The 26553-nt window shown below is 40.8% G+C and overlaps 1 protein-coding gene across 1 annotated transcript in view; it reads right to left on the bottom strand.

The window, feature by feature from the left end:
* Nucleotides 1-7339: 7339 nt before the first annotated feature.
* The window catches only part of trabd2a (TraB domain containing 2A), a 72730-nt gene continuing 53516 nt past the window's right edge, over nt 7340-26553 (bottom strand). The window contains exons 5-7 of the mRNA XM_036580726.1: nt 17563-17653; nt 13865-14113; nt 7340-7891 (exon numbers count right to left, since the gene is read on the bottom strand). Of these exons, the coding sequence (XP_036436619.1) occupies nt 7696-7891; nt 13865-14113; nt 17563-17653 (536 nt within the window). The 3' untranslated portion in view covers nt 7340-7695. The remainder of the gene's footprint in view (nt 7892-13864; nt 14114-17562; nt 17654-26553) is intronic.

Below are 26553 nucleotides of genomic sequence, written 5' to 3'. Positions count from 1 at the left end.
TTTGGCGAATGGTGTTGGGTTCATTTCTGGCTGATTCCAGGTTGTTCAGCTGTTCTTCTGTCACAGCTGCCGACTGAAAAGCTGCTCAGTGGTGATGACAGTTTGGGAATTTAGTGTCGTCTCATCTTCAGAGTCTGACCAAATCGGCTGTCGGTCAAATGTGATCTTAAAAGTGTCCATTTTCTGTTTGTGGCAAAGTAAGAAGTAAAAACGTTCAAATGGCTCGAGCGTCTCCTACAGCTGTCAAAGTCGTTGCTTAGCAACGGCGTCTCAGCGGAGTGATACAGTGTTTGTGAAAAAACCTGTGATGTTATGGTGAAATAACAGCACAGTTAGAACGCTTCTCAACCAATCAGCTTGTGTGGCCGGAACTAACTGTTGTATAAAATTGTTTATATAATGTTTATACAGTCTATCTATTTAATATGAAGTTACTAAAAAGAATGTCTACATGTAGTGGGTATCTATATTTAGTCTTCAAGGCAACAGCCAAACTGGTTCCCTGAGATCCTAGCAGTTATCTCTACATCAGTATGAGTTGCTACACAACCTCAGTGTTTGAGCCTGTAGCCCAGCTGCACCAGCTGAATGTTTGTTCAAGTGCAGCCCAGTTTGAACCCAAACTGCCCCTGTGTTTGAGTTTATGAGCTACTAAAATTTAAATGGTTGTACCAAGTAGTCGTTCCAATGTTGCTTTAAGTAATCATTTAAAATTTACACCCACCCATCAGGTGCAAAGTCCATTGTAAAACAAAGTTCACACGGCTGCTTGATCTGAAAGATTGGACACCTTAACGTAAACCTTAATGCTGAAGTATGTTCTGTTACTTGTTGAATAGTGTAACTGATGGCTGCAGATGGTGAAGAAGGTCATTCTGTACCACAAAGTTTTGATCTATGATCGCATTACACTCCGCCCCCTGATGACGCCCTACCCGTGTCACACTCATAAATATGGAAGCATAGGAGCCGAGAGCGAGGAGATAACCACACTCACGCACTGCCAGCTGTCTGTACCAACTGTAAATAACCCTGTTAATCTGAGCTTAGTTTGTAATAAAGATCTTATATTATTATTAAAAACTCCAGCAGCACTGCTGTGTCTGATCCACTCAGATCGGCACAACACACACTAACACACCACCACCATGTCAGTGTTACTGCTCTAGTCGCGGTGTACCTGCTCTGTGAGGGTCCATGGGGGTCCTGACCACTGAAGAACAGGGTAAAAGGGGGCTAACAAAGTATCAGAGAAACAGATGGACTACAGTCTGTAACTGTAGAACTACAAAGTGCACCTATATAGTAAGTGGAGCTGATAAAATGGACAATGAGCGTAGAAACAAGGAGGTGGTCATGATGCTATGCCTGACCGGTGTAGATGTGATTAGTGAAAAGAGGCTGTCAAACATGGCGAATTTATTTTTCCCCATAAAATAAAAAAGGAAATATCAGCATGATTAACCTGAAATCTTCTTTACGCAACATCTGTAGCACATTTTTGACGAGTCTGTGTACAAAATGAACTGTTTTGTGGATATTAATTGTGAAGGCTGTACTTTAAGCCTTGTTTACATTCTTCAGAATGATGCTATTTTAATTACAAGAGACTAGAGGGTGATTAAAACAAAATAGGTGTGAATTCTTTTGCAAACAGAATTCTTCCATCTGCAGTTCTTGATGTCTTGAGAAGTCAAAGTCTTGAAAAGTATCAGTCCGACTCCTGTCAAAATTCGCAGATGACGATGCTACAGGTATATGAGAAGGTGAGCCAAAGCATATTCAATATTCATATTCAATATGCTCCTGTATAACAACCTAAAAAAATCCGTTATATTGTACTCTGCGTTAGACTGTTCCTACTCCTCACATGCTTGAAATACTTCCAAAAGGCTGACGTTTCTGGCAAAGTAGATCAAGAGTGTTTAAATGCAGTGCACACGCACTTGGGTCATTTTTTACTAGGGATGTCCTGATCCGATCTCAAAGATCGGTATCGGGCAGATCAAGGCATTTTTAACTGAGAGAGTGATGGAATTCATCGCTTTGGATGACCAGCCTATCGTTGTGGTAGAAAACACAGGATTTCGCCGTCTTTTGGAGCTTTTGGAGCCACGCTACGCCCTCTCGACACTACATTTCAGACGCGGCCATACCGGAGCTTTACAACAAGGTTTGTGTCCACGTACACCCAAAAAAATGATTTATGGCCATCATAAACAATAAGCAAATATTTTACATAAAACCTATTTTAAAAACATAAAAATATACTTATTTATATTCATTAGAAGCAACTCAATTTGGATAAATCCAAAACTGATTTAACTGAATTGTAAAAGACCTGTTAGATTTTTCCACTAAATCTTATTAGGAGGCTGTGCGCATGTGCAATAGTCACAGGAAACGCATCATCAACCAGGAAACTGCTTGGTGGACATGAAACGGCTCTTTTTATTTTTACGATTTCCTGCCATCCTTTGTTATTCAATGCAACTGCAATGAAACAGTGATGTGCATTAATTTGTGTTTTTAATGTTTTTGACCAAATATTAATGTTTCATTTTGCTTATTTTGAGAGAGACTCTAGAAAAACACCAGAGAACCAGCTAGCTAGCATCATTGCTAGGTCTGCTGGCATGTTAACGGGTACAAAAGGTAGATTAAATAAACAATAGGAGTGATTTACTGTGAAGCAGTATATAAAGATGTATTCCACTAATATTCAAATCAACAGTTCATGGTTTTTGTAACTGTAGGTGGTCTCAACATGTTAGCATGGCATGAAGTGACTGATAGCGTTAGCTGCTAACTTGCATGATGGTCAGCATGAGAGCTGCACCTCAATAGGAACGTTGTGCACATAAACATCTGCTTTAATTAGTAGTTCAGTTGCGAGTGAATAGAAATTCTAATCCAGGGAATTTGATCACAGTTGAAATATATAAAGTTATGTTTATTTCTTCCTCATTAGGCTTTAAAGTTTACCTGTGTTGTGTAATGAGCCTCAGCAAATACTGTTTAATACAGTTTGGACGACAATAAATGTTTGTGAATTTAACATGTACTGTCATTTAATACATTTCCACAGGATAAGTAGTTGTGCTGTGAACACAGAAGGTACTATTAACTCTAGTTAAAAGAATTGCATAAATCCTACAAGTAGGATTCTAATTTAAACATTAATTCATTCAGGTTTATCGAACATGATGTAGGAACATAAATTATATTACCATGTTTTACATTGGATTTATGTATTTAAACTGAATGGAAAATTGACATAATTAAAATACGTAAATTTTAACTTTGGTCTTAAATATTTTTTTGAGTGTACGAGGTTTTTTATCAGATTTGAGTGCTATTAGCTTTACCACAGACATTTGGAGCTCTGATTTTTCCCCGATGTCATTACTCAGCCTCACGGCACAATGGATTGACTCGACTTTTGATGTAAAGCGTGTGGTGTTGTATCTGCGAGTTCTCTCACTGGATGCTGTTGCAAACAAGTTTCTCTGTGCCGCCTGTACACGTGTGGACAGCGAGAGACTCTTTAGTGCAGTCTCAAACGTCACTGATGAGAAGAGGAACCGTCTGTCCCCGAACACGGCAGAGATGCTGATTTTCCTAAAAACCTTCACTTCATTTTGAGAGTGTGGGAACTGAATGAGAGAAAGGAAAAACTGTAGCAGCTCCAATAAAAGCACTTTAAGAACTGGCCTTCCCAGAGAACAACAAAGTACAATGCAACTTTATTATTTTGATATTCAGTTTTTACTGTAATGCTGTTACTCTAATAAGTAGAAACGTATGTTGCTTATTACATGTTCAAGTTAAGCTGCTACACCACTTAAGTGGAATTGAGATTTGTGATTTTTAAGTATACTATTTTTACTATCGGTGGAATTTCATTTATTTGTTGTGAATGTGAATGTTAAGCTATTAAAACTCTTTAAAGTGGAATTATAATTATTATTATTACTCATTTTGAGTGATCTAGTTTTACTGCTGCACTTAGTGGAATTTATCCAAGCTATTTATGAAGACATCTTATAGTTTAAAAAACATAGCTTGGATGCAGGCTATTTTTTTCTTAATGCACTTCAGAGCTATTCAGTTGTGAAGCATATACAGGGTGTCCCAAAAAAAGTGACCTCATTTGAGATGAAGAAGTAATCACGTCCTGGCAAACGAAATTCAATAGGCTTCATGTTGAACAATACAAGATTTATTTATCAAAATTTAGATTTTATAACTGATTTCACAGCTTCACAAATGTTCAATATGTGCACCGCCTGTGACACGACACAGGTCAAGTCGGTAGTCCAGCTCCTGCCAAACAGGCTTTGACATGTCTTGCGTTACAGTTTCCAGTCCAGTTGGTGCGTTTTTTTTTTATTTTCTGGAAAATGCTGCTGGACACTCTTGTTTGACTGTGTTCGAGCAGTTCTTCAACCTGACATTAAAAATTAAACTTGGTTAGTTTTTACACATTTTGTTAAAATTTGAGATCATTTGAGGGAGAATTGGCTGTTATTAGACTACAAAATGATGTCGAATTTTTTTGGGACACTCTGTACATTGGATTGATTTTAATAACTGTAATGTACTTGAACTGTGCAACAGTTTTATCTAGGAAAATACAAGTATTGGATTGAGACTCAATATCGGAAGATGGACAGCATTAAATGACTCGGATCGGGATCGGGGGGCAGAAAAACTTGATCTGGACATCCCTATTTTTTACATCATAAAATCTCATCACAGATCAGAAATAAAATTGAAACATACTGGTTGATTGCTGACCACGTGTTAGGAGCGAGTATCAGCCGATTTTGTTCCTGGCTCATTCTGACTGGACACCTACTGGAGAAATCTCTTGTAAAAAGAACAACCTCAGCCCAGTTTGGTCTATTAGCTCAGAAGGGATGCGAGCCATGTTTACAAGGGCAATGAAATGTTCACACATTACAGTGCAAACCACTGAGCATGGACCTCCAGTTTGTGGTCATAAGTCTTAGCGTCCACCCAAAGTCATACCTAATAAAACAGGCAGACTAGACAAGTTCCAGGAGTCTAAATCACAAAAAATTCTTCCCAATCCTACCTAGGCGCCAGCCCATCGGTGGCGAGGCAGCAAACAGAATCCGCGGAGACAAAACATCTCGAGATTGTTGGTGGTCGAGTCCTCGGCACCCTACACTGGCCTGGACCGCAAGCGGAGCGCTTAACCAAGATGAATACCTTCCTTTTGGCCTAAGCAGCAGATTATTGAAATGTACCCATAAAACATTATGGAGCATGGTTGCCAGATATTGGGTCCTTTGCATCATTGGCTGTCGGGAGAACGAACACGGAGGAGTGTTTTTGAACAACATCTGGCTCTTCGTCTCCCACAAGCGAACCATGGAGAATGACTTGGGTTCTGCCGGGGAACGAAATGCAAGCCATCTGGTGCCTACAATCAATCCATTAAACGTGTTGAAAATCAGGGAGGAGAGCGGGCTCCTATTCCGACGTGGAAAGAAGTCCGAAGCCCGGAGCGTTCCGTGTTTAGGGGCTGGTTGCAGAAAGCTGTGAAAAGTTTGCCAGCCGTGTTGTAGTAAATCGTGCCACGATCTGACACCTATAACAGCAGAACTATAAATAGGCTTAAGTTCCAGATGTTCGGTAAAACACATAATCATCTAATCACAAATGGAACAAGTGGCTAATGTTTTGTATCATCGCAGTCAAACATAACCTTGTATCTCCAAAGGGGTTCATTTACAGGACAAGGGAAAAAAGGTTAATGTACCTCTTACTGTTGCCCTGTGATAAACTGGTGACCTGTCCACTGTGCTTCCTGCCTTCCGCTGATAGGCTCCAGCACCACCTGCGACCCAGAAGAATAAACGGCTTAGATTATATGTGTGTGTAACTTTAATGTACAGTAATTTAGTGAGATTTTGGTCCCACTTTATATTGAGTGTCTCTAATAACTGTGTAGTTACACATAAATAACATATACAACAACACTGTAACTACTGATGATTTAGTCAATGTTACAGATGGATTACAGAAGTACAGCCTATGTAATTACATATGTGTATCAGCTTCAGTTTTGCCTCATGTGATTACAGAAGTGTCTCTTCTACACAGGGACTTTCCAGTAGTTCAGTGTTAAAGTTACACTTTAAAATAAGTGGACAGTTCCTGTGTAGTTATTATGTAGGTACTGTGTAATAATGCAGTGGTAATATAAATGTTATAAAAGTAACATTTTAAGATAAGGGGTCGTCTGCTGTTCTGTCACATTACAGAATGGTTTAAAGCTGAAACTGGTTACAGTGTCACAGCATTAGCAACATAAACACTGGCTAAATGTTAGGAAAGCTGGCAGATACAGTGTCAGTAATGTTTTAATGTAAGTTATTACAGACTTCCTTTCACTGCTGGAAAAGACCAGAAAACAACTGCTGTTCAAATTACATTTGTGTTATTACCCTTGTGTAATTACATGAGAGAGAATAGGCTGTCGCAACTATTAAGATACACTTGTGTAATTACATGAGGCAAAACTGAAGTTGATACACTTGTGTAATTACATAGGCTGCACTTCTGTAATCCATCTGTAACAGTGACTAAATCATTAGTAGTTACATTGTTGTTGCATATGTTATTCACATGTAACTACACAGTTATTAGAGACACTTAATATAAAGTAGGACCGATATTTTATTCTAAGTAATTTTGGACAACTTCTATTGGTCCACTCATCATGAAATAGCTACAAAATAGCAAAGGGCTGATGGCATTTCCAAGAAACAAAAGAAAGAAAAAACTTACGGTTATGTCGTTTTCACATGACAGTGATAATGTATCACCAGTGTTCTGAAGAAACCTGGGAATTTTATGGAGAATTTGATGATGTCAAAACACCCCCTCCACCACCACCACCACCGCCAAGAGCTCATTACTTCTCTCAACAGGCACTGGGCCATTTGACACCCTCAGTAAATTAGTTCACTTTATAACCCTTATCTCTATTTTCACACAGGAGCCTTCAACTAGATAAATAGTTTATTGTCTTCAACAGTATAAACAAATATGATAACTTGGTGCCACATACATTACTGGAATGCGTGCTACTGGATGACAGTGATAAGGGAGTCTTTTGAAAGCAAGGAAAGCCCCGGTCAAAACAATCACACACCTTAAAGAGCTGTCAGGATAAACACATTCAGAACAAGCTAAAGCTATAATATTTAATAAATTAAATGAATAACCTCTATGTAATCAGAAATTCAAAGACATCAGAGCATGTAGCTAATTAAGCAAAACAAACCACTGTTTATCCCCATAAGTGAAATTAAAAAAAGAAAAAAAAAAAAAACTATTTGTTAGTACTTGATTTAGTCACAAAAATATAGTGAATCTTATTTACTGTATATATAAAAAATGAACAAAAAAACATACATTTTATTCATGTTTCTAAATTACATCTATGATACATTTAATATGTACAAAAGCTGCACTGTAATGCAGTGTAAAAGCAGTCCTTCAGGAAATCAAGAATACGTTTAAGGAGTCTTTTTCATGGCTCTTCACCCTTAGGCAGGAGATTAGCCTTTGGCTGTCAGCGCTCTGAACGACCTCTGCACCTTTTGAGTTCTTTAGGAGTTCAGGAGGTCCTGAGGTCAATGAGGTCATGCTGCTGGTTTATAGGTCAAGGAGCCACTGCCGGATCATTTGAACCCACAGTATTAGCATGCCGACATAGGCTCCTCCCCTCAAGGGGGTGGAGCCTGAGAATGTCCTGTCGTGATTAGATCTTCCGTGGTCTTGAGGATGGGCCTGGACAGTGATGTAGCCGTTGATGATTCGGACAACTGGGGGAGGTGATTCCACTGTTGTGCTGTGGTCGAGAGAAAGGAACAGAGAGTGTTAAGACTCAGCGATGAAGGACTTTCCAGTGTTTTGTCTATGGCGAAGACTGAGAGACCCACACACATCCTGCCTTTACAAATAATCTAACAATGGCAAAGAAAACTGTGGATGTGGGTTACATATAAACATCGAACTGTGTCAGATTTCCATGGGGAGGTTTAGTACATTATGTTTTTTAAGCAGCTTCTGGGTTTTAACATTCAATGTTTTTAATATAATTTATTTTACCAATACATTTTCGACAATTTTACCATTTTTTATCTTTAAGGGACACATTCAAACATGCAAATAAAAATTGTGCAACTGTGGGAAAAAAAGGGCTGAAACTTAAACACAGGGTCTGAAATTCAGTTCACCGTTATGGTTACACAGGTTTTTGATTTCCACATAAGCCTTTCCCTAAAGACGCAATTTTAAGGTAAAAGGAAAACTTAAGATAAATTAAGATATTTTATGTAAGTCACCACTGTTTCTAGGCAATTTTAGAATTTAATACCTCTGAAGTAAAAAAATAAGAGACCCATAAAAAGTCATCTCATCGCCTATCTTTACTAGCCATGGAAGAAAATTATGGTACCAGTATTTGCTTTTCATACGAAGGAACCAAATATCATCTTGCAAACGGCTACAAGCTGATAAATTTGAAACCACACTTATATGTCTCATTGCCACAGATGTATAAAATCAAGCATCTAGTCATGCAGTCTGCCTTTACAAACATTTCTGGATGAATGAGTCATTCTAAAGAGCTCAATGAAACAGAGTGTGGTGCTGTAATAGGAGCCACGCTGCAGAAAGTCAGTGCACAAAATTTCCTCCCTCCTAGATGTTTCACAATCAACTGTGAGTGGTATTATTGAAAAGTGGAAGTGTTTAGGAACCACAGCAACTCAGATACGAAGTGTCAGACCACATAAGTTACAGAACGGGTCGCTGAGTGCTGAGGAGCATAAAGCATAAAAGCCACCAGCGCTCTGCTGATCAATAACTGGAGTTCAAACCTCCTCTGGTATTAACATCAGCACAGAAACTGAGCGCCAGGAGCTTCATGGCTGGGTTTCCACGGCTGAGCAGCTGCACACAAGCCTAAGATCAAAATGCACAATGCCAAGCGTTGGATGGAGTGGAGTAAAGCGCCACCACTGGACTCTGGAGCAGAGGAAACATATTCTGTGGAGTGACGAATCAGCTTCTCTATCTGTCAGTCTGATGGATGAGTCTGGGTTTGGCGAATGCCAGGAGAACGTTACCTGCCTGACTGCACTGTGCCAGCTGTAAAGTTGGCAGGAGGTGGAGGAGGGATGATGATATGGGGTTGTTTTTCAGGGGTTGGTCTAGAACCCTTAGTTCCAGTGAAGGGAAATCTTAATGCTTCAGCACCAAGACATTTTAGACAATTTTATGCTTACAACTCTGTGTGAACAGTTTGGGGAAGAACCTTTTCTGTTCCAGCATGACTGACCCCCAGTGCACAAAGCAGCTCCATAAAGGCATCATTGGGTGAGTTTGGTGTGGAAGAACTTGACTGGCCCTCACAGAGCCCTGACCTCAACCCCATCCAGTCATACTATTTAGAGAAAAAAAGTTGTAATATTTAGAGAAAGAAAAGTCGTAGAATTACGACATTAAAGTGTCACAGACAGTGAAAATGATATTCAAAATGATTGACTGACAGAGACAGGAGTGCGTGGAACTCTGGCGTGCCAGAATAGCAACCGAGACCCCAACGCGTTATGGCAGCCCCCCTACAGTTAGCCCACTTTTATGCTCCAAATATTACAACTTTTTTTCTTGAAATATTACAAAGTTTTTCTCGAAGTCTAGTGTTTTTATTTTTATTAACAGTGGCCCTAAAACGCCGTCACAGGATTGTGCTTTTAGGTCTGTGCTTAAAAAATATGACTAACCATTAAAAAGAGTTTTTCTTGCCATAAAATGCTGAATTCAAATTGTAATAAAATCTCTTCTGGTTACAAAGACAAATGTGGTTAGAATTTGCACTTTTTTCTCTGCTTGTTTAAATATAGTCAGTGAGGAATAACTAACTCTAAAACTACACTATGTATGCTATGTATTGTTAGCAACAACTGTGACTTCTAAGGGTTAAACTGTTGCACCCTGCCAATTTGCCCCGACATTCCCCTCTCTTTTTATCTTTCCCTCCCTCCACATGGTCAAGCATGGGCCTCAGCCAGTCAAAACAAAAGCCTGCAGGTTCATTCTCTGCATCTTGACTGGTTCCAGCAAATGCCACTCACACGAAAATTCCAATTTCTCAAGCTTGTCCTATCGCCTCTGTTAGCAAAACAAACAGTCGGGACCTGCACTCTTTGTGTTTGATGTCTGAAACTTAATTAAATGATGGAGATGAGGATAAGATAGGATTCTGAACAGAATAAAGTGGTGGCCATTTATGGCTATCAGCACTTTGTATTTATGAGGTGGGACAAAACAGCCCAAAACAAGCTTGAATATTCAGGCATTTTTTCCTGATTCGTACGCTTGTAGTTAATAATATTTACTTTGCATTAATTGGCCTTGGTTGCTTGTTTCAGACGTTACTTTCAAAGCTTTCTTTTCACTTTTCCCTACTTGTCTTTACAATGTTTTTTCGTCTGTATCTTTTTCCTTTTAAACCCTTAGTTCAGAAGTCTGAATGAAGATTTACTTAAACTTGACCTCCACTACGAAATCATGCCTGGGAAGTCAAGAGGAAAGTCTCTTAATGCCGTTTGACAGTTAGCATTAGGCCATGTATCAAAGCAATGGCAGAAAAGCAGCTATTCAGTCTCCCCCTGCAGACCAAGGAGTTTAGAACAAGGGGGGCTGTATGTTTTCAAAAGAATTCAAGCTACAAATATGCTTGGAAAAAAAAAATGATAGAATAATGATGATCGGCCAACATGCGTAAACATTCAGGGCTGACCTTGGTCAACAATTTCCAGCTTGAATGTTTATAATAATCCGTCGTAGTGCTGTCAGGCTTGTGGGCCGTCTGAAATGTGTGAGTTTATGAAACGTGCAGGCACAATAAACAGGGTTATTTTCCATGCAGAGAAAGGGAGAAAAAAAGGGTAGAAGCGGGCAGAATTTGGCACAAGTCAAGGTTAGAAAGCTCTGCGTTTCAAGAAATGGAGGAAAAAGACGAATAAATTGTTTCAGTGTTTTTTTTTTTCTTTTTTTTTTCCCAAAAGTGAAATGACATCCACTTCCTCTGACTGTGTCAACAGTTTCTGGACATGGATGGAATTTAAAGGTCCAGCCAGTTTGCTTCTTCTTTATGGTTCCTTCTGGCTCAGAACATGGATTAATATGGCTTGTACCTGCTTGTTTAGAATTACAGGCAAATTCATTTTACTTACTCCTGTGTTTCAGAGAGAAAAGAGATCGAGACAGACATCTTGTCCCTCTATAATAACGCTTGGGTCCCAGATGAATTCCTCTAATGTAGGTAAAAATAAATTCAGTTCATATTCAGAAAATATTGTTTTTTTTGACAGTCTGGGGTTTCATTTTCTGCTGAGTGCTCAAGTACATTTTTATAAACAATCTTTTAAAGGCATATTTTGCACAGAATTAAAGAGGCAAATGCAAAAAAACACTAAATGAAATGCATATAATTTTTAAACCCATATCATGACAGTTCTTAATTTACACTGACATGGCAGTTGTTCAATTCAGCTAGCCATGATGAATAAGGCTTATTACAGTTTAATTAATCTGTTTTACTGAGTATTGTTTCTCGATCTCTTTTCTCTCTGAAACAATCCATGTCATCTCTTTATACAGCATTTAAGTGAGCACTGAGTTAAGTATGTATTGTGATGTATTGTACTGCACTTATTAAAATGTATTGCACTGCTCTGTGTTTAACTCTGTTTCTTTTTTCTGGGTATCAACATGGGCTTTTGTTTCTAGCATTATCTGAGCTCAGGACTGGCTTTCTCTCTAACCTATTGGTAACTAGCAAAGATACTTTCTCTAGACAAACAAAGCACTTTTTGTAAGTAATCTGGATAAGAGTGTCTGCTAAATGCTGTAAATGTAAATGTGTTTGCAGAAATATCTTTGTGGTTTAAAGGCGTTTCAACAATAGCCCCTGTTCTCTGGGCAGTTCAGTACAGCACAGTACGGTTAAAGATTGGTGATCATACATTTTGTCATTTCTACTGCCAGCAAGGAAAACTAGAGACTTTGCAGAGCAGTGATTCCTTAGGACTGGAGTTGAGAAGCCCTGTTCTAAGACATACAGTCTCACCTACCAGTGATTACAAAATCCACGACTGGAAACTAGAGTCAAAGTCCAGGGCTGTATACCTCTTTCTAACGTTGTACACAGAGTAAAGTATCCCTCAGTATCTTAGATCCATAATGTATTCAAAGCCAGGCACCAGCTCAGTTGAGACAGAATCAGTGCTGCAGGGGGGTGATGGAATTACTATCCTGCGTGTATATGTGTGTGATGTGATTGAAGAGCTTGTGTATCCTCTACAGCTCTCAAACAAAGTATCATCTCTGCCTTAGAGACAATCCTTTCCTGTTCGCCGATGCTTCACCAACCTGCTGGGGCCTCAGGCAAACCACCGCCCAACCAGCTCCCCAGTCCTCTACACTACACTTAGCTAACACGACCCACCTCATCCTCTTGCTCAAACCGTAACATGAAACGGTCAGGAGGAAACCACCTCACACCTGGGCTCTGGAACTCGATAGTGGACTATGATTGTGTCAACTGGCTAATAAGGTCTAGATGGCGAAAGGGAGAGAAAACTCAAATTTCACCTGGAGGATTTCCAGAAATCCTTACCAAAAATAATGATTCACTGGAAAACTCTGAATATGCAAAAATAATAGCTGTTATCTATCAGGTGATACTTGTGGTTGAAGTTTCCTTTGAAGTCTTTGAAGCTATGCCTTGGCTTCCAACATGTCCCATGATGTTTTGCACACATTTAGCCTCAATCTCATTTCTTCTTTTTACCCCTACCCCTTGTTTTCGAGTGTCACCCTAACCCTTTGGAACTGAGTTACAAGGGGTGGTGGTTGAAATCTTGCCCTACGAAATGGGACCCTCAAGAAAAAAAAACCACTTCATTAACAGCTACTAGCGCTGCTCTGTGGCGACCCTGCCAGTCTGCAGTGACAGCAGAGGAGGGTAAAGTTCAGCTCCTCACTGCTGGGCTTTAGTTACATTTAGGGAATCATATGCCTTCAAAGAAGGGGCAATTATTTATTATCATAGACCCCTAATTCTTTGGTGATACAAAGCTGAAGTCAGATATTCTCCAGCTTCTTATTTTCATTTTGCCGTTCTACCTTAAATGGTGCAGCAGTTACATTCTGGCACTTCAGGCATCAGAACTGCTGGACTATTTAAGGTGGAACAGGAAAGTTAGCTAGCTAGCTACTGAGATATTAGCATGCTATTGGCGATTTTTTATGCTTGTTATGAAGAAAACGACCATAATACACTGAAACGACATTAAACTAAAATAATACAGTGGTTATCATAATTTTTAAAGGAGAAAATTCTCACATGTATGGGTTTCTTTGGTCTCTTGTTCAGCCATCTTGTCGGTTTTTCTTTTTTCTCATAACACTCTGTTTGGAGTGCGTCTCTGAAAAACCTCTGTTTGGAGGGCCGTGTTCTATCTCAACAAGAATTGGGACACCCTAACCCTAGACGTGAACACACAAAAGAGAGGGCTAAGGGCTAAGTGGTAGGGGCGAGGGGTGAAATGGGATTGGGCCTTAATCTCCGTCAAACCCTAATTATGAAACAGAGATAACCATCCAGAAGGAGGGAGGCAGGCAGGGATGCCACTGCTATACCAGTAAGTGTCCTTGGGCTAAACTGCTAAAGTTACATTCACCTACAACTGCAGGTCACTCTGGATGAGAGTGTCTGCTGTATATGTAAATGTAACGTAACGTAACCAACCTTTCCTCCATGCGAACCCAGAGGTCATTGAACTGCCGGTGGCGCTGCTTCTTCTGCTTGTTTCGCCGCTTCTTCTTCAGCTTCCTCTCCACCTTCTCCAGTAGCTCTAGGCTGTCTGGAAGCAGTAGGTGGGGCAGAGGATCCTCCTCCTCTAGGGGTTGCCAGTCTCGATCTTCGTGCAGGAAGAGATCGGTTTGGGACTCCACGTCTGAGATGTCGTCCTCTTTAGGAGGGCGGGATCTCCGGCCGCTGTAGAGGGCGAAGAAGAAGGATTAGAAACAGACAGGAATGGTTTGGTTTTACAGACACAAATTAAGCCTAGTCTTGGACCTGATTACGTAGTCACTGGGAATTTTCCTTTGGAAATCCTTTTTAATCTAGGAGTATGCGCAGTTGGTATCTGGAAAATGTGCGCAGTATGGCCTGGCTTAATTGGAGATGGCTGAACTGGTTTGCATGCACTGGATGGGTTTTGTGAAAGCAGAACTTTTTTGGACACTTTGTTGAACTAGCAATCCAGGCTGTGTTATCACCACCTCTAGTCCTCGAATTTTAGTTTCCGTCCAGACATACTCATAGTTCAAGAGAAAGCATTCTAAACATTCTCTGTCACAGAAATGGTGGGATGCTACTTTCTCCATTATGAACATTAAGAAGGCCTTAATTCTCTGAGGTTTGTGTATTTTTGGGATGGAAGTGGCGATGAGTTTGATGAAGCGGAATCTTTCAGATGATAAAAAAGGAAGCATCTGTTTCTGATGAAAGCTCAGTCTGGCTCTGAGAGATGTCTTCACTGACGCACATTCATGTGGCTTTAAATGGTGTCTGAAACATTACAGGAATCTATTATAGCGGCAATGGTGCAAATAAGTTGGGAAGCCAAACCTCCTCCAACTTGCTGGTGCATTTTTATAATGGAACTTTCCGGACCTCAGGCTTCTAGTGTCTCCTCCAATCTGGCACCCCATCCATTTCATAAATGTGTGTGTGTGCGTAAGAGAGGGAGAAGAAAAAAGAAAGAAAGAAAGAAAGGTGAGGCAAAATAGCATTCTTCCTCTGACCACTGCCTGCATATTTTGGATGATAGCTTGATAAAGTGAGAAGATTGTTTTTCTTGGGTGTGTAATCTACATCCTCACCATCTCACCTCTGGCTGTGTGGCACATTGCGTGTGTGCTGATGAGTGTGGGGGGATAAAACAGAGGAGAAAGCAGAACGGAGAGATGAACTGATTGTGTTATCTGATTACGAGACAGAGACAGCCACCCAGAAGGAGGGAGGGAGGCAGAGTGTGTAAATTCTCCTGAAACACATAAATTCCAGGGGTTTATGACCTTAAAATTTAAGGAAGGTTCATACTTTAAAAGATACACTGAGATTTAAGCACTGCACCCCAGAGTTTCCCCAACTTTTTATAGTCTTTTAGGGCTTCGCATTAACATTTATTTTTTCCTTGCTGTAAACTTTATTTCCAGTATGCGACAGTGGCTTTATTGTGTGAATTAGGGCAAAGCAAGGAGCACTAAACATGTCATTCTGAGGGTGGCTTAGTGGAGCACAGCAGCTTTAGGAAGCAGTTTGTTACTGATGTAACAAAAACGTTTTTTTCCGGACTGAGGATTTTGTAGAAGAAGGAAAAAATGCTTCAACTTTAATGCACGTTAATGTAGTATTTGAAGTATTTTCAGACTACTTCTAATTGCATTCACACAATATAAAGGGCAGCTAACTTTTTCAAATGGTGTAGAAAAGAAAAAAAAAGTTATAAAAAAAGATACGAGGTTATGACAGTGACAACGTGTTGCTGATTTATCTGCTTTTTACATATTTAAGTACAAAAATGGTAAAACAGGAGCTACTCCAGAATCACTGGTGCTTTTCGGAGTGACTTATCCTGTCTTTTTGTGTGTTCAAGCACAAGCTCTACAGTATCTCTATTTGTTTAACCATCCGTTCAACCATCTGTTCAATACAACATGAAAAGTTCATTTCTGGTATTTATTTTGTATGTAACAGTGCAGAGATTTAAATTTAATTTAATTAAATTAAAATTTGGGATTGATGTTCAACAACCTCAGCCCTTCACAACCTGGCTTTTATTTCCATGCTTTAAAATCCGACAGCAAGTTTCAGGTTGTGAAAGCATTGTGGAAAAGTTATTGCGAGTCCTATGCACAATGGCTTCATTCTGGCCCAGCATGGAGACCCAGGGGACCCTCTGCAGTTGATTATGTGGACTGGTCTATTTAGGCAAGCACAGACTCGCTGGGCTGGACCCTTTGCCCACAAGGAGGCATTTTCATCCAGTCAAACAGACGAGCTACTACCCCTGAACCCCTAGAAGACAAAGGAAACGTTTGGAGTACTACTGTAAGCTCGACAATGGTTTATGCGGCTATTATGTAACTATTAATATTGCAATTCATATTTTAAAACATGAAAACATGGGCTGACGGCTATAGAGTTTCCTGATAGAAGCTTTAGAGTCAGAGGCATGACTCTGATCTCACTCTATAAATAGTGCCACCCTGACATGCAGTTTATTTTTGCAGCCGAATCGCCACCATCGCTGGTCCAAATGGCGCAATTAGGTGATTAGTGGATTACAGTCTGCTGCTGCCTTTAAACATTTGGCGGTTCACTTGCTGACTGGTTGATTCAAGTTGGTTCTGCGAGGAAGTGGTAGATCCAGACTTGAGCTTGTCTTTGATGATGGACACGGACGTGGACAAGCGCGGAAAAACAAAAAGAGGCTTATTATGGGGCAAATTTTTCAATTATTCACTGACGAGACGTTTTTCAGGCGAGCCAGAGCGTAACTCGACATCTGTTTTTGGCCTGCAGGATGAAATTGCATCAACAAAAGTACACGCTTGCTCGAAAATGATTTCCATTTGATATCCAGTCGGTGAAAACAGAGAAACAGGAGAAGAAAAACAAACAAATGTGCAAGCCTTTGGGCACAGCTAGCAATGTAGTGGCACATGTAATAGAACACATTTGTGAGGGATAAAATATGGTTGGAAATTTCACAGGGACAAGCTTTGCGGGCAGCTCATAATAAATTACAAATTTGTGGCCGCTGCCTTTTCCTCCACCAAAGTCTCGATCCTTTGGCAAGTAGTACATCACTGTTGGAATCCGGAGAAAGATGCTCTGCATTAGTGCCCAAAGCATCCAGTATGGCAGATTTGGAAATCCCAGTTCTCTCTGAATACTATGTTCAGGCCACTGAGTCAATCAAAACCACAGTAACTTGTGAGGGCCAGTCCTGAACTAGATAGTGTTGATGGTGTTCCTGTTGTTGAGAAACATAAGACCACAGCATGTTCGCAGCTAGGGTCTGAAAGTGTGTTTGAGAAACAGCATACTCCCACAGCAGTGCAGTAAAGATTGGGACTTGGAACAAAAACAAAACACAAAACAATGAACTGTGCAAAAGGGCAACCTTCAAGAACGTTTTTACCCCCTGGGGCAATGTAAGAGGTCATTCACGGTGTCTCTGGAGTGGAATTTACTTTAAAAATCCCACAGGCAATTGAAAAGCATACAGTGTCTTCATATATGCCTGCATTGTGGTTGTGGTGGTCCAGTTACAGTGATGTCAAAGTTTTCTAAGAAAAGTTTTCTAGGAAAAGGACGCACCTGTAAAAGTGTGTGTGAGGGTGTGTATGAGTTGTGTGTTACCTCATTATTACCTGTTAATAGGCTGGCCTGCTGGTGTGTGCTCCACCTCATAGCCTTGGCTCCTCAGAACATCAATCACTGTGTTGTTGCCCAGGAAGTGACCTGCAATGTAAATACTGGCCTGGTCAGTCTCTTTCCATAGTCAAGTAGTCCAACACACACAAACATACGGCATGAAGTGCCCTGGCAAAACCCCTGTGCGTAATGTGATACAGTGCATGAGCAGTGAAACACAATGGGGCAATACTTCACAATCTCAGCCTTAACAACTGACCTGAATAAACACACGTTTGTGCTTGTCACTTTTACAGGAAGTGAGCATTTGACACAAGTACCTCTGTCAGAACTCCCTCTAGACAGACAACAATGGCACGATGTAAACGGTCTTCAAACTCTCAGTCTATCCAAGAACGGGAGATTCCCTACCAACAGTAGGCTGGAGCAAGCCTTGTGTCTGTTTGGCCTAAGCTGGCCATACTGCAGAGAAAGAGTGTGTATCTGTATGTGTTTCAGTGCATGGCTCATCTCTTCTGCTTCATTGCATTGTTGGAAAATGTTGATTGTGAGAAAATGTGACAATTTCTACAGTAAATAGCTGGTTTTCCATCCAACTCTTTTTTTTGCGAATTTGAAAATGCACATAAAAAACCAGGATGGAAAAGCCAAAGATTCAAAAACAAGCCTAAAAGCTGCAAAACATTTTAATGCTAGACCTATTTGCCCTATCAGAAAATGGGACAATGACTTCAGCTCTCATTAAATGGGCTATAAAGGCATCTCTGAATTTTTAGGACTACAATGAACAGCTGACAGAGGGCTAATAAAGGTTCAAATGCACGCATGGTGAGCGAGACTCTTGGGTGCGCTCTGGTACACTTGTGCTTGTTGTGCCTTGTAGGAAAGGTTTCCATTGTATGTATATGTGGCACAAAGCTCCAGTTCTGGTGAAGTTGTGTCATATCATAACAAACGGCATGTGGAAAACCACAGCAATGAATGGTAAAATTTAAATGTACTTGCTGAATCCATACGGGACAGTCAGTAAGGACACTTGTAACAGTTTAGAGTGATATTTTTATTTTAATTATAGACCCGCTATGCAAAAGACCAGGTTTAAGTGCTGATGTCACTTCATCTTCAGAAATTTGTGCATAACCACAGTAGATGGCAAGACTGATTCATTTGCATTTTCTTTTCCTTTTAATTTTTGGAAATTTGCTTCAATTTCTGCTCAAAACATTTGAAAGGAAACCCAACTAATGTGTTTTCTTTGAAATAAAGCACTCTATACCGTTCATATGATACACGCTTGCTGACAGGCTTTGGGAAGTGTAGGGGGGGGGTACAGTTTCATTGCTTTATAAAAAAGAAACTGCCTGTTGCATAGATGAAACTTTGAGCCATCAAGAGAAGAAGATAAGCGATAATAATATACTTTAGAACTGATGAAGTACTTGAAAAGAACAGGTTTATCCATTATAGATCTGTTGCAGCTAAGTGAGCTATATATCCTTGAAGATTCTAGATTTTGCTGCTCTACAGCAGCTCCCGATGCCTCTACAGATTTGGCTCCTGCATGAAGACTCTTCTTGGTGAGGGTTCTGTGGGCCAGGCTGCGGCCTGCTTTGCGTGGGTCAGCTGAGAGGGCCAGATGAAAGACTGAGCTTTTGTTTCCACTGCACTGTGAAGCATGGCTGATCTGCTTGGGACAATGCAGCCCCCTTTCCTTTGTGTGAAAGAGGGAGAGAGCGGAGACTCCTCCACATGGCAACCTGAACCTACAATGCCTCACTTCACCTTGTGGGGTAGCCAGGGGGCTTGACACAGGCCGTAAGGCCAACCACCTTTCCTCGAGAAAACTTTCTCCCACTCGCTATCTCTTTCTCCTTGTCGTACACACATATATACACAACTACTAGGGCTACATAAAACCCCGCTGGGCTGCCCTTTCGACTGACCCACGCAACACAGGCCACAACCTGGCCCACAGCTCTTAGACCACTTGGAGCTTTCTGTTTAGAGATGTTTTAGTGCAACTGCAGACCAGCAAAATCTTGACTCTTTAAGTGTATTCAGATGGCTGACCTTGCTTATCTTTAAACTAAAGGTTATTTCTGAAATTAATTAACTTTTGACAATTTGACAATATCTAATATGCCTTCTTAATATTCTCTCCATTTCCACCCACCACCATTTAAGGTTCTGTCTGTGCAGCAAGCAATTTCCTGTTCAATGGAACAATAGAAGCTATATCACTGCCATGCTTCTGACCATGTGAATATAATGGTATGAAGTTTTTTATTGTTGATGCATCAAGAATTTTTAAAATATTCTTAATTCAAACTAATTGTTGTAGCCCTCCTTTAAATTTGTGTGAGAAAATGGCTGCCAAACGCCAAAGCAAAGAGGGGAAAGATTAAGGCCCAATTCCATTTCACCCCTCGCCCCTACCACTCAGCCCTTAGCCCTCTGTTCTCATCTAGGGGTAGGATGCCCCAATTTATGTTGAGATAGAGGGGTAGGGCGAGGTGTTGGGGCTACATGGCCCTCAAAACTAAGGTTTTTCAGAGACTCCAAACAGAGTGTTATGAGAAAAAAAAGAAAAACCGGCAAGATGGCTGCGCGAGCAACCAAAGAAACCCACAAATGTGAGAATTTTCTGTTAAAAAATTATGATAACCATTGTATTATCTTAGTTTAATGTCGTTTCAGTGTATTATGGTCGTTTTCGTCATAACGAGCATATAAAATCGCCAATAGCATTCTAATGTCTCGGTAGCTAGCTAGCCAACTTTCCCGTTCCACCTTAAATAGTCCAGCAGTTCTGACACCTGAAGTGCCAGAATGTGACTGCTGCACCATTTAAGGCGGAACGGGAAAACAAGAAGCTGGAGAATATCTGACTTTAGCTTCATATCACTGAAGAATTAGGGGTGGGTGATAATAAATAAATGCCCCTCTTTGAAGGCATATGATGCCCTAAATGTAACTAAAGCCCAGCAGTGAGGAGCTGAACTTTACCCTCCTCTGCTGTCACTGCAGGCTGGCAGGGTCGCCTACAGAGCAGCGCTGGTAGCTGTTAATGAAGTAATGCTCTTTTATTTGAGGGTCCCATTTCGTAGGGCAAGATTTCAACCACTACCCCTTGTAACTCAGTTCCAAGGGGTTAGGGTGACACTCGAAAATAAGGGGTAGGGTAAAAAGAAGAAATGGGATTGGGCCTAAATTCAGCTGTACAGAAGCTAATTATAGAAAAGGCAAAAACATAAGGTAAGGCTTTTGCTTTAACCTTACATAAATACATCAGCAGCACGCAAGGTTTAAGAGAGATACACACGCTGCAGGTTTAAAATCTGTGGCCCACTGCATTTTGATCTAAGTGAATAATGAATACCACTTTACCCACGATAATGAGACTATAAAGTATTAAGCCTACACACATGCAGAGCACAGCTGATGCTAATTAATGAGTGGCTTTAGGTGGGTCAGACAGAAGGGAAGCTCCAAGTGTTTCAGCTTTGTGCTTTGAGACTTATCCTTTAAGCCCCTCTCTGTTACCGATCACCGAGCGCTAGACCTCACACCCGCACTCCTAAAGCTTTCCAAGTGACAGATCAGAAAAACAGTATTCAAAGGTTGTTAGTGAAAGCTGCTTTTATAAGAACAACAGTTTGGCCGATTCTTTTATAGTAGTTAACATTAGGATTCGGGTAGCAGCTGGAGCTAGTTTCACCGTGCAACACTATAAAAGGGCAACTCTCAACCTGAACCTACTGAGGGAGTCCAAAGACAACACTATTCAAATCAAAGCTGTGTAAGTTACAAACTTAATGCTCGTCACACTTTTTTGTGTTCAGATTGGAAGTTCCTCTTGCCTGGCACATACTTGGCACAAAACATTATACCCATACGTACATCCCTGAAAAGCAAGCCGATTTTCCATTAGTGAATAATGTGAGTTCAGCAAAGCAAATGTTCGCTTTTTCCACTATTAATCTGGACACACAGACCGATGCACTGAGGCTTTTGGAGTGAAAGAAGGTAAAACATTGCCAATCAAAATGCTGCCTGCAGGGGGTGACAGAAGAGATATTTTCCCAATCAGCGGGAGCACGTGTTCAGCAACTATTCGCACTACTATGAAGGGCTCCTGCAGTTTCTATATGCTTTTAACTGTATTCAGTCTCATAACTGAGAAGCAAGGAGTGATTTCATAAGCTATTCCGAGACTTCTTTACAGAAAACGCTTCAGTTGGGACAGCCATTTAAAGAAAAGCCAAGTTCTGCTTTGAACATACACCAGAGCTTGACATATGTGTCCAAACACAATGAGATCTGACTATTTGTGTTGGGTTTGGTCAGGTTCATTTTGTCAATTCTTAGATATAATTTTTCGGTAACACTTTATTTGGATGGTCCACTGTAGATGCTTAGTAAATGCTCAGTATATCTTTAAGTAAAATTCAACTAAACATCTGTTAAATGCAACTGAACTTTAAGTTGAGTGTTATTTGGAGGATCCACTGTAGATGCTTTGTAAATGCTCAGTCTGTTTATAAATAACATTCAACAAAGTATCTATTAAATGCAACTGAACTACAAGTTCAGTGTGAAAGAGTTTATTGAATCTATCCCTGCTCCTAACCCTAACCCTAACCTCAAGGATAAACTTACATCTACTCCTAACCCTAACCCTAACCACAATGTTGTTGATAATCAACTGAACGTTACCGGAAAGTTTGTTAATGATTTAAGTATCTGTAGAGCATCTATAGGGGACCATCAAAATAAAGTGTGACCAATTTTTCAAATATTTGCTGCATTTAAGGTGGGCACCAATATCACCTTTGAGTTTCTCACAGCCTGTTTCGTACTGTAAATGAATTTTGGCCTTCATTTAAAGTGGGTACTTTAGTTTAAATTATTTAGTTTATTTTTTTCACAGCCGATAATTAGGCTATTAATAGCCTAACTTTGTTTACCAATGAGCTGATCTGAACTGGAGACTGAACCTGGAGACTTGGTGGTGGTCAGATTTGGACAGAAGTTTGTCAGGTTATTACTGATTTGACGTTCAAGTTGATTCAGTGAATCATTCTCAGCACTGCAGTAACACTGACATGGTGGTGGTGTGTTAGTGTGTGTTGTGCTGGTGCGAGCAGATCAGACACAGCAGTGCTGCTGGAGTTTTTAAACACCTCAGTGTCACTGCTGGACTGAGAATAGTCCACCAACCAAAAATATCCAGCCAACAGCGTCCTGTGGGCAGCGTCCTGTGACCACTGATGAAGGACTAGAGGATGACCAACACAAACTGTGCAGCAGCAGATGAGCTATCGTCTCTGACTTTACATCTACTAGGTGGACTGACAAGGTAGGAGTGTCTAATAGAGTGGACAGTGAGTGGACACAGTGTTTAAAAACTCCAGCAGCACTGCTGTGTCTGATCCACTCAGACCAGCACAACACACACTAACACACCACCACCACATCAGTGTTACTGCAGTGCTGAGAATGATCCACCACCCAAATAGTACCTGCTCTGTGAGGGTCCATGGGGGTCCTGACCACTGAAGAACAGGGTTAAGGGGGCTAACAAAGTATGCAGAGAAACAGATGGACTACAGTCTGTAACTGTAGAACTACAAAGTGCACCTATATAGTAAGTGGAGCTGATAAAATGGACAATGAGCGTAGAAACAAGGAGGTGGTCATAATGTTATGCCTAATCGGCGTACGCATCAAATGCTAACCTAGGTTTAGCTTCTGCCTTTATTTTCCAGACAATCTAATGCACAGTAGTAAATGATGGTAGTTCAGAATGCTTGCATATCTTAAAATGCACCACTAGATTCCCTTTAGAGCACAGTTCCAACACTAATTATACACGTAGCTCTAATAATCAGATGCTTCCGCTCACTCTGATTAGCCTAATCAGGTTTGCTACACTAGGGTTGTAACTATATTGATGGTAGATCAATTCGATTCATTAACAGTAACTGGCTTTGTACAGTGTCCAACTAAGTTTGCTCCTCTCCTGTGTTTTTTGGGGAGCACCCACTCCAGCTTAGTGTCAGACACTAGCCTGTCAGTAAATACAGCAAAAGCCTCGGCTCCAGGCTGCCCAGCAACACCCTCAAAAACCAACACTGTCACAGACTCAAGAAATATATTCATCTAAGTGAGGAATGTGTGAGATTTTTAGAGAGCTAACAAAGTTTTCACGGTTCGATCAGTACATAAAGGTAAAGTTACCGACATATCAGTCAGGGTCCTTGATAAAATAGGCTAATTTAGGAGTCACTAAATAACCCAGTTGATAACCCAGTTTTTTGCCTATTACACATATCTGAAGCAATAATCATGAAACAGTCAGCAAAGACTGTCCTGGGTGAAAACTGCAGATGAGTAAAGGAAAAACTGCACATTCTGACATTTAGACTTTATCAACAGTTAAATAGAGCCAACTGTCTGAGGTTTCACTGCCTGTCTGAATCACACGTGATTGTGGTGATAGTGCTGCAGCAGACAGGCTTGTGAACAGTGTGTTAATCTCCAGTGTTAGCCTGAGGAGACATGAGCCGTCTTGACTGTCTGGAGCCAGGGAGTGACCTAGAGGGTGACTCCAGCCTGTGGCTCCAGTCTATTACTGCTGAATGTCTGTGTGTGTAGTACTAGGGCTTGCCAGACCAGTAGGTTCATAAATTTTCATATGTTCTAGATAGAATCCAACTGATTTGAATTTTTTTCAATATCGATACTGATTTTAAAAGCTGAAAGTTTTGTAAAAAAAAAAATCATGTATTTATTAAGTGCATACTATTGAGCTCCAATAAGTTCAGTTAAATCTGCTCTTTTCAAATCTGACCTGAGCCACTTTCATATACGGTCCTAGATTGGATACGTATCCGTAAAATACGTTACCATACCTTAAACAGCGCTACCATGGCAGCAGCGCCGAACAGTGAACAGCAACAGGCTTGCAATGTGAACGTAGCTTCACTGACGATTAAATAATATAAATAAGCTTATATTTTGACTTGACTGACTTAAAAGTGAAAACGTTAACATCGAGACACCACCATATCGCACTGAATTGAAATAAAAATTTTGAGAATAATTACCTCCCTAAAAACCAAACTATATCGGTTGGGCCCTACTTATTTATTCATATAGTGAGTTTAATTCTGTGAACAAAAGCAGAGGCAGTCATGTCTAATATATCAGCACTAATGACTTCTGATCTGAAACTATTGGTTCAGTATCTCTTTTGGAAAACTTATTTTTGAAAAATAAGACCTTGGGGGTCTTACCCTTTCCCAAAACGTAAGAGAGCAAGAAAAATCCACCAGTGTGTCAACACCTCAGTGCATCTGTCCATATAAATCTATATAGGAGCACCACACAATGCCATTTTGTCCTAAGGCTTGGACTACTAGGCCTGAACGGCCTGAAAGGTAGTATTGATCTGTGACGGACTGCCCTAAGTGGGGTGTTGACCGTTCGCCAAAGTGGGGTCTAGAGAAAATACACCATTCTAATGTGCAGCGGGTCTCTCATGTGCCTGAAATACGCAGAACCCCAGGGCCTGCCCCGCTGCGTGAGCTAAGATGCTGGAGATAAGGCCCTGCTGGCCGCTTAAAAGCTTTTATTCAAAACTTCCTCTGCCCTGGCTTTTAGTGGAGCTGCACTGTGTGGACGAAGCTGTTTTCTTAAGGGGCCGCTAGCTGTTCACTTACTGAGTGCTATTCAGCCCGTCAGGTGCCCTGAGCTTCGTAACACCCTCATCTTTCCCTCTCCGTCTCACACACTCACATGCATGTATACACACATAGTAGAAGGCCAGAAAGCAGCCAGTGTCCTCCAGCCCCTCGCTCCAATTATTAGAGCGAGTGGCACGTCTTAAAATTGAGTTTCTTTTCCATGCGCTGTAATATTTATATTAGAGCTTGTGAGCAGGGGCTTAGAGAGCCATGCTAAATAAATAAACCGGGGTACTGCGGAGGTGGCCTGCTTTTTTGGGCATGCAGGCCAGTATAGCTGTTTATGTATACATCCCCCCAACAGACCTGGACTCTTGACAGCCTATAATCGCCTGCTCCTGCAAGAATGCACTGCAGTCAGAGAGGGAGAAAGAGAGATCTATGGCGAAAGAGAAGTTGGAGGGAAGGGTACATGAGGAGGTGTATAAAGAGTAAAGAGTATGAGAAAAGAAAGGAAAGGCCAAATGCTTTTATAGTCCGTATTTGTGGTTGGTATAGTGCAGTGGGTAACACCTCTGCCTCGTACTCTGTAGACTGGGTTTCAATCTCCTGCCTGGGCAAACGCCCTATACTATACCAATAGGAATCCTTGGGGAAGACTCCTAACCCTACCTTCGCCTACCTGTGTAAAATGAAATCAAATTGTAAGTCAATCTCAATAAGAGTATCTGCCAAATGCCATAAATGTAATTATAATCTGTTTTTATTATACTGATTCTGCTATTCCTTCTGGAAGAAGGTCTAGCAGTTTCCAACTCAAGTCCCAATCTCAGTCATTGAAAGAGTGGCCACAGAACGGGCCTTACGTACTACACACGACTAGCAATCAACACTGTGAGCTGCTTGAACATAAAAGCCAATCGGCAAGGAGGACTAGCTCTTGAGTTGGATTCACTTTTTGCAGTGGGCCTCTGGCTCTGAGGGGCCAGTGCAGTCTAATCAGAGACCTGACAACCAAAAGGTCAATGAGCACCCCTTTAGAGAGCAGGAGAGCTTGACAACTGTGTAAACAGACTAAGAAACGCCAGTCTCTCCTGCTCAGCATCAGTATACATTTATGTGCATGTGAGAGAGAGTTTGTGTGAGTTAGATGGGGTGGAGCAGACTATGCTGGAAAAAGAAGATTTGTTGTTTTACCTTAGAAGAGTAAGTAACCTGGCTGAGTCCATGAATATCAAAAACAAAACAATAATCTTGACTCTCAGATTCTGTCAAATTATTAATTGAAGTTCAATAAAA

This window comes from Colossoma macropomum, unplaced genomic scaffold, assembly GCF_904425465.1.
Source record: "Colossoma macropomum unplaced genomic scaffold, Colossoma_macropomum, whole genome shotgun sequence".
NCBI classification, from domain to species: domain Eukaryota; kingdom Metazoa; phylum Chordata; class Actinopteri; order Characiformes; family Serrasalmidae; genus Colossoma; species Colossoma macropomum.
This window is presented reverse-complemented; position numbering and strand designations above follow the sequence as displayed.